At 40.3% G+C, this 9125-nt stretch overlaps 1 protein-coding gene across 1 annotated transcript; it reads right to left on the reverse strand.

Moving 5' to 3' along the window:
- Positions 1-7637: 7637 nt before the first annotated feature.
- Positions 7638-8573, reverse strand: LOC112059638 (olfactory receptor 14I1-like). Its single transcript, XM_024105967.2, has one exon. The coding sequence runs from the start codon at positions 8571-8573 to the stop codon at positions 7638-7640; it is 936 nt and encodes a 311-aa protein (XP_023961735.1).
- Between the last annotated feature and the right edge of the window lie 552 nt (positions 8574-9125).

Raw genomic sequence — 9125 nt, forward strand, 5'->3', positions numbered from 1 at the left:
ACAACATGTGTGATCTCCTTTGTGTAACAATCTGTCCCATCTTGTATTTAGCTTGGACACTCTGGTTCTCTTCTCCAGACCCGAGGAAGAGCTCTGAGAAGTGTGAAAGCTTGTGGCTTCCACCAGCAGAAGTTGCTCCAATAAAAGATGTTTCTTCACCTATCTTGCAGAAAGCCTGCTAAACAACCAGTGGGGCAACTATACAATCCAGATGCTAAAGGATCACTCAAAGATGATAAGGCCATTGTAGAGAAACTAAATGAATTCTTTGCATCAGTCTTCATTGTTGAGGATGTGAGGGAGATTCCCAAACCTGAGCCAATCTTTTTGGGTAACAGATCTCAGGAACTGTCCCAAATTGAGGTGTCATTAGAGGAGGTTTTGGAACAAATTGATAAATTAAACAGTAATAAGTCTCGAGGACCAGATAGTATTCACCCAAGAGTTCTGAAGGAACTCAAATGTGAAATTGCAGGACTACTAACTATCATCATTTAAATCAGTTTCTGTACCAAATTACTGAAGGATGGCTAATATGCCGCCAATTTTTAAAAAGGGCTCCAGAGGTAACCCTGTCAACTACAGGTGAGTAAGCCTCACTTCAGTACGAGGCAAATTGGTTGAAACTATCATAAAAAACAAAATTGTCAGACACATAGAGAACATAATTTGTTGGGAAATAGTCAACATGGTTTTTGTAAAGGGAAATCATGCCTCACCAATCTACTAGAATTCTTTGAGGGGGTCAACAAGCATGCGGACAAAGGAGATCCAGTGGATATAGTGTATTTTGATTTTCAGAAAGCCTTTGACAAGGTCCCTCACCGAAGGCTCGTAAGCAAAATAAGCTATCATGGAATAAGAGGGAAGTTTCTCTCATGGATTGGTAACTAGTTAAACGATAAGAAACAAAGGGTAGGAGTACATGGTCAGTTTTTAGAATGAAGGGAGGTAAATAGTGGTGTCCCCCAAGGATCCGTACTGAGCTCAGTCCTTTTTAATATATTCATAAATGATCTGGAAAAAGAGGTAAACTGTGAGGTGGCAAAATTTGTAGATGATACAAAGCTACTCAAAATATTTAAGTCCCAGCAGACTGCAAAGAGCTACAAAAGGATCTCACAAAACTGGTGCCTGGGCAACAAAATGGCAGATGAAATTTAATGTTGATAAATGCAAAGTAATGCACATTGGAAAACATAATCCTAACTATACATATACAATGATGGGGTCTAAAATAGCTGTTACCGCTCAAGAAAGAGATCTTGGAGTCATTGTGGATAGTTCTCTGAAATCATCCACTCAATGTGCAGTGGCAGTCAAAAAAGTGAGCAGAATCTTGGGAATCATTAAGTAAGGAATAGATAATAAGACAGAAAATATCATATTGCCTCTATATAAATCCATAGTACGCCCACACCTTGAATACTGTTTGCAAATGTGTTCACCTCATCTCAAAAAAGATATACTGAAATTGTAAAAGTTTCAGAAAAGGGCAACAAAAATTATTAGGGGTGTAGAATGGCTTCCGTATGAGGAGAGATTAATAAGACTGGGACTTTTCTGCTTGGAAAAGAGGTGACTAATTGGTGATATGATAGAAGTCTATAAAATCATGAGTGGTATAGAGAAAGTAAATAAGGAAGTGTTATTTACTCCTTCAGGAAAGTATTTTTTCACGCAACGCACTGTCAACCTCTGGAACTCCTTGCAAGAGGGTGTTGTGAAGGCCAATACTATAACAGGGTTGAAAAGGGAGCTAGATAGATTCATGGAAGATAGGTCCATCAATGGCTATTAGCCGGGGTGGGTAGAAATGGTGTCCCTAGCCTCTGCTTGCCAGAAGCTGGGTTTGGGTGATAGGGCATGGATCACTTGATGATAACCTGTCTATTCATTCCCATTGGCCACTGTCAGAGGATAGGATACTGGGCTTGATGGACCTTTGGTCTGATCCAGGGTGGCCGTTATTATGTTCTTAATATATCCCTTTGTTCACACTCTACACACTATTGTGATAAAGTCCATACAAGTTATGCCTTGAGAGTTATCATTTACAAACTCATAATCTGATGGCCAATAATATAATGGCAAAATGCACGTAGCAGCGTAATATGTGAAGTTATAAACATAAGATGAGCTCATAAGAACATAAGAATGGCTGTACTGGGTCAGACCAAAGGTCCATCTAGCACAGTATCCTGTCTACTGACAGTGGCCAATGCCAGGTGCCCCAGAGGGAGTGAACCTAACAGGTAATGAGCAAGTGATCTCTCTTCTGCCATCCATCTCCACCCTCTGACAAACAGAGGCTAAGGACACCATTTCTTACCCATCCTGGCTACTAGCCATTAATGGACTTAACTTCCATGAATGTATCCAGTTCTCTTTTAAACTAGCCTCAGGCAAGGAGTTCCACAGATTGACTGTGCACCGTGTGAAGAAGAACTTCCTTTTATTTGTTTTAAATCTGCTGCCCATTAATTTCATTTGGTGGCCCCTAGTCCTTATATTATGGGAACAAGTAAATAACTTTGCCTTATTCACTTTCTCCACACCACTCATGATTTTATATACCCCTATCATATCCCCCCTTAGTCTCCTCTTTTCCAAGCTGAAAAGTCCTAGGCTCTTTAATCTCTCCTCATATGGGACCCATTCCAAACCCCTAATCATTTTAGTTGCCCTTCTCTGAACCTTTTCTAATGCCAGTATAACTTTTTTGAGATGAGGAGACCACATCTGTATGCAGTATTCAAGATATGAGCGTACAATGGATTTATATAAGTACAATAAGATGTTCTCGGTCTTATTCTCTATCCCCTTTTTAATGATTCCTAACATCCTGTTTTCTTTTTGGACTGCTGCTGAACACTGCGTGGACGTCGTCAGAGAACTCCAAGATCTTTTTCCTGATTACTTGTAGCTAAATTTGCCCCCATCATACTGTATGTATAGTTGGGGTTATTTTTTCCAATGTGCATTACTTTACATTTATCCACATTAAATTTCATTTGCCATTTTGTTGCCCAATCACTTAGTTTTGTGAGATCTTTTTGAAGTTCCTTCACAGTCTGCTTTTGGTCTTAACTATCTTGAGCAGTTTAGTATCAGCTGCAAACTTTGCCACCTCACTTTTTACCCCTTTCTCCAGATCATTTATGAATAAGTTGAATAGGATTGGTCCTAGGACTGACACTTGGGGTACACCACTAGTTACCCCTCTCCATTCTGGGAATTTACCATTTATTCCTACTCTTTGTTCTCTGTCTTTTAACAAGTTCTCAATCCATGAAAGGACCTTCCCTCTTATCCCAGGACAACTTAATTTACGTAAGAGCCTTTGGTGAAGGACCTTGTCAAAGGCTTTCTGGAAATCTAAGTACACTTTGTCCACTGGATCCCCCTTGTCCACATGTTTGTTGACCCCTTCAATGAACTCTAAGACATGATTTCCCTTTACAGAAACCATGTTGACTTTTGCCCAACAATTTATGTTCTATGTGTCTGACAATTTTATTCTTTACTGTTGTTTCAACTAATTTGCCCGGTACTGACGTTAGACTTACCGGTTTGTAATTGCTGGGATCACCTCTAGAGCCCTTTTTAAATATTAGCATTACATTAGCTCTCTTCCAGTCATTGGGTACAGAAGCCAATTTAAAGGACAGGTTACAAACCCTAGTTAATAGTTCTGCAACTTCACATTTGAGTTCTTTCAGAAGTCTTGGGTGAATGCCATCTGGTCCCAGTGACTTGCTACTGTTAAGTTTATCAATTAATTCCAAAACCTCCTCTTGTGACTCCTTAATCTCTGACAATTCTTCAGATTTGTCACCTACAAAAGTCAGCTCAGGTTTGGGAATCTCCATAACTTCCTCAGCCATGAAGACTGAAGCAAAGAATTTATTTAGTTTCTCCGCAATAACTTTACCATCTTTAAGTGCTCCTTTTGTGTCTCGATCGTCCAGTGGCCCCCCTGGATGTTTAGCAGGCTTCCTGCTTCTGATATACTTAAAAAACATTTTGTTATTACCTTTTGAGTTTTTAGCTAGCCATTCTTCAAATTCCTCTTTGTCTTTTCTTATTACATGTTTACACTTAATTTGGTAGTGTTTATGCTCCTTTCTATTTACTACTTTTTAAAAGATGGCTTTTTATCTCTCATGACTTAAAGGATGTTTTCCATATAAGACTGGGGAGTGGCCAAACCAGTTTCTCAAAGACAAAGAACAAGCCAATGCCTCAGCCAGGTGTCAACAAAGCTGATGTGCCATTATCTGAAATGTGGCCATGCTTTGGCAGGAAAGTAGACAGTGGCAAAATTCTACATTTTAGCAAAAAAACAATATGGAGTTCCCTTCCACGTAGACTGCGTGTTGCCTTGCTCCTGACTGGAAATGCTTCTCAAAAAGGGGACAGGACTATAAAAAGAAGGATCAGACACCCCAAGACAGCTCTCTCTCCCTGTTCATAGCATTCAAAGCATCTAAGGAAACAAAGGAAGCTGCTGTTGGACTCTGGGGGATGGATCCTGACTTAAGGGGGTTGGTCAGTCAGACTGCTGGAAGCATGTGAGGAGAAAACTTTGCTTCAAATTTAATAAAGTTTGTGAAGTTGGGCAGCATTTTATGTTTATTTTTCTTGTATCCATTTCCAACTTTTATACCTCGTTACTGGTACTCATTTCAACTCTATCTCCTTGTAGTTAATAAATTTGTTTTATTTTTTTATCTAATCCAGTGTATTTAAATTGAAGTGTCTGCATAACTATTTAAAATAATAAGCTGATATATTATTCCCTTAAAGAAATAACAGACTTAATATATTTGGACTGTCCAGGAGAGAGCTGTGTTGAAGCAGGAGAGCTTGAGAGTGTCGCCACGTAGCAGAAAAAATGGTCAGTGAGGTTGAGACCAGAGTGTGGAAGCCAAGCCACCAAGAGAGTGGGCAGAATCAAGGCCAGGAACCCCCATTTCCATGCAACAGCCACCTGCACGAGGGAGACATGAGTGCTCTCAATGGTGGCATATTGCAGTGGTTATCTGATAACCACATAGTGGTCAAAGGACATGACAGCAAGGAGGAAAAACTCCATGGAGCCCACCAGGAAGAGGAACTAGGCCTGGGCATGGCAGCTAGAGAAGAAAATGGTCTTCTTCTCACTCACCATATTGGTCAACATCTTGGGGATGAGTATGCTGGTGAGCAGGCCCTCCAGGAGGGAGAGGTCGGTGATGAAGGACATAATGGACTGGTGAGTCTGGAGAAGAAGACCCAGAGATTCTGGCTTTGAGATAAACTTATTATTTTACATTAATAATCTAGACTCCAGAAGAGGAGAGTAATTTCAGTGCATCAATTGTAGGGCTTTGTTTGACTTGGAAAGGAGAGAAACTGAGGAAGTCTCAGAGTCTGACACCCGTTTGGTATTAGCCTTAAGTCCTATCCATAATACTAACCCATATACAACAGGGACTTAAACATGGCTTTATCTTTAAACCTTCAGTGGGCATACTCATGTGTTTAATGTTAAGAATGTGCTGAAGCGGCTTGTGTAATCAGGGCCTTTGTACAGAATTTTCAAAGGAAGTGAGTTTTGTTCAGAGTAGATCCTTAGCTAATGTAAATTCTCAGATTTCTATTGGCTTCAGAGGAGCTAGAACCATGTACACCTGCTGAGAACTGGCTCCTTCGTTCTTAAGGAACCTGAGTGTGATACTTCTATTTACTCAGAGAAACGAAGGAGATCATGTTAAAAATGTATCCAATCAAAACTGCTAAAAGTTCAAACACAGAGTACATATGAGGAGTTGTTTGTAAATGAGCGATGGTGTAAGATGTAGTCAAAAAAATCTTTACTAAATAACATTTAATAAGGACGACTTATAGGACAATCATGCTCTGGACATAGACAATCATTAACAGGAAAAGAAACACAATAATGTTCATAAATTATCTAATCTAATCTATCTAACATAATTCACAATAAAAAAAATCCATCTTTATGATTAAAAGAGGTTGTGTGTTAGGACAGGGAATGGTCCTATCTCTACGTCTGTCTATCTAATCACATGCTCTGCCTTTGATTATCACATATGTAGTGTTCACAGCCATGCACAAAGATGGCATTCTAAAACTAATAATTTCTGAGATTCTTTCTCAGCTTGAATGTGGGTAGATCTACACTGGATTGCATATGGAACACCAGATGGCATTTTTCATAGAATCATAAAATATGAGGGTTGGAATAGACCTCAGGAGGTCATCTAGTCCAATCCCCTGCTCAAAGCAGGACCAACACCAACTAAATCATCCCAGCCAGGACTTTGTCAAGCCGGGCCTTAAAAACCTCTAAGGATGGAGATTCCACCATCTCCCTAGGTAATCCATTCCGGTGCTTCACCACCCCCCTAGTGAAATACACCACAGTTAGAACAAAATAACCCCAGACAACTAATTTACATCAGTGTTTATATTACTACTAAGTGTATCCCAGGGACTTTGGGCCAAAACAACATCAGTATTATACTGGTTCAGTCAGTGAGTCTACTCTGCACTGGTGCTGGTCTACCTGTGTTCGAAAATGTGACCCTTATATCGCTGTCACCTTCACTTTTTCCAGGGTGTTATGAGCCAAATCTTGATCCTTATGTGCACTGGCTATTGTCCAATCCTGATATCTTAGAAGTGAGGGGTTAGACCCTAGTGACTTCAATGGGATCCAGTTTTTGGCCTCATTATCCAAAATCAGATTTTCTTTAGGAAACCCTTGAAAAAGTTTCTCTTCAGAAAAGCCTTTCCACCAGAGCACCAATGACACAGCATTTACATAATCATTTAAGTTAAAAAGATAAAAAGATGCCTCCCTGAGGCTCTTTGTTCCCCAACACATCATTAATAATACAATAATACCCCAATAGTATAAACATAATCATTTCAGCAGGAATTCAATCACGAAGAAACCTCTTTTGCACCCTTTTATCAGTGTGGGGAGCAAATTTTCAGCACGCTCAGAAAAACCTCATCAAAGAGATGACATATGGGCACTCCCAAGAGAGGACAAACATTGAAAATCAGGTCGAACCAAACAATCACCATCTCCCCACGCCTTTCCACCTCCAAAACCACCTGGAACAAAGAAACAAATCAACCACCAACCAACCAGCTAAACAAAAATAAATTAAAAAAACAGAGAAACAAACAACAAATGCATTGATATCTCAGTCAGAATTCTCATCCCCCAAAATAAGAAGAGCCAGAGACCCCACTAGAGACTTTTGGTATGGCTACTGATATTATGTGCAAGGTGCTCATATAGTATGGTGATGGGTAATCCTTTATAATTACTAGATAGATAGATAGATAGATAGATAGATAGATAGATAGATAGATAGATAGATAGATAGATAGATAGATAGATAGATTCTGATCTTATTTACATTGGTGTAAACCTTTAATAACACTTTTTTGTTTTTTTTTCAGTCAAGTTTGTCTGGGTTTTTACTAGTGTAAATACCCAATTGGGCATGAAGAGATAGCATGTTATGTTCTCATGAAGACAATAATTCCATCAGATAATTATATTTCTAAAGAAACACAGAATGAAATCTTGATCAAAAGATAACTATTGACATTTAATTCTTAATAAATAACCTCCAACCTATCATTTTACTCAGTGCACCTTTGAGCTCCTTGTTCCTCATGCTGTAGATGATTGGATTCATCATTGGTGGCAACACAGAATAGAGAAGGGCCACCAAAAGATTCCGAACTGATGGAGAGCTGAAGATGGGTTCCAGGTATGCAAAAGTGGCAGTGCCAACAAACAAGGAGACCACACTGAGGTGAGGGAGGCAGGTGGAGAAGGCTTTATGCCGGCCCTGCTCAGAGGGAATTCTCACCACTGTGGTGAAGATCTGAACATATGACACAATTATGAAAACAAAGCAGCTTAAGCATAAGAATAAACTAAAGATGAGAAACCCAACTTCACTGAGGTCTGAGTCAGAGCAGGCGAGCTTGAGGAGCTGGGGGATTTCACAGAAGAACTGATCCACCACGTTGCCTCGACAGAAGGATATTGCAAACGTGTTTCCAGTGTGCACTGCAGAGTAGAGAATGACACTGATCCAGGCACTGGCTGCCATTTGGACACAAGCTCTTCTGTTCATCACTGTCTCATAGTGCAGTGGTTGGCAGATGGCGACGTATCGATCATACGCCATGACGGTCAGTATGGCATAATCTGTTGAAGCAAAGAAGACGAGGAGAAAGACTTGGGCAACACATCCAGAATAAGAAATCGATCTGGTATTCATGAGGGAATTGGCCATGGATTTGGGGATGGTGACAGAGATGGATCCGAGATCTAGGATGGACAGATTCATGAGGAAGAAGTACATGGGGGTGTGAAGGTGGCGGTCGAGGGCTATGGCTGTGATGATGAGAAGGTTCCCCAGCAGGGATATCAGGTAAAAAACTAGAAACACCACAAAGTGTAAAATCTGCAGTTCCTGAATGTCAGAGAATCCCAGGAGAAGGAACTCGGTCACGGTGGTTTGGTTGGACATTTTCCTCCTCGTTACACTGTGTGATGGCTGTGGAAGTAATGAGAAAGACAATGGTCAGGATTAGAGTGACAGAGGGAATAGCCCTGATTCCCCTTTGTCTAATATCTCATTATATGAATGTTAAAGGTGCACAGCACTTGTCACTTACAATGATTAGGTGTTGTTAGCACTCCTTGCCTCTGACAATCACTCAGTCACGTTATCACACTATTGTAATTCGGTTAGCTTCTTCAAAGTAAATGGAGCTTCATTACTTTACATCATCTGAGGATTTGGCCCAAGATGTGGCCTGTTAAAATGCAGTATGAAGGATGGAACAAAGTACAATACAAATCCAACAATTCTTCCAGAGGACGTCCCTGTGTTGCGACCATCACCAAGCTCACAGCTTGGCCATGGAACGGATAGACTAAAATGCCAACACATTTTAAATGTGTGAAAGCATAGACTAGCAGCATCCCTCCATCACTGCTATGTTGTATTGTTTACTCTGTGCTGTGTGGTGCAGGGGTTGTCAAGACACTTGGGCTCTACTCTTTTCTCTGCCAGTGA

This window comes from Chrysemys picta, unplaced genomic scaffold (assembly GCF_011386835.1).
Source record: "Chrysemys picta bellii isolate R12L10 unplaced genomic scaffold, ASM1138683v2 scaf44, whole genome shotgun sequence".
NCBI lineage: Eukaryota > Metazoa > Chordata > Testudines > Emydidae > Chrysemys > Chrysemys picta.

Excerpts from the sequence above, each read along its gene's own strand:
- LOC112059638 (XM_024105967.2), bottom strand. The coding sequence starts at position 8,573 with ATGTCCAACCAAACCACCGTGACCGAGTTCCTTCTCCTGGGATTCTCT.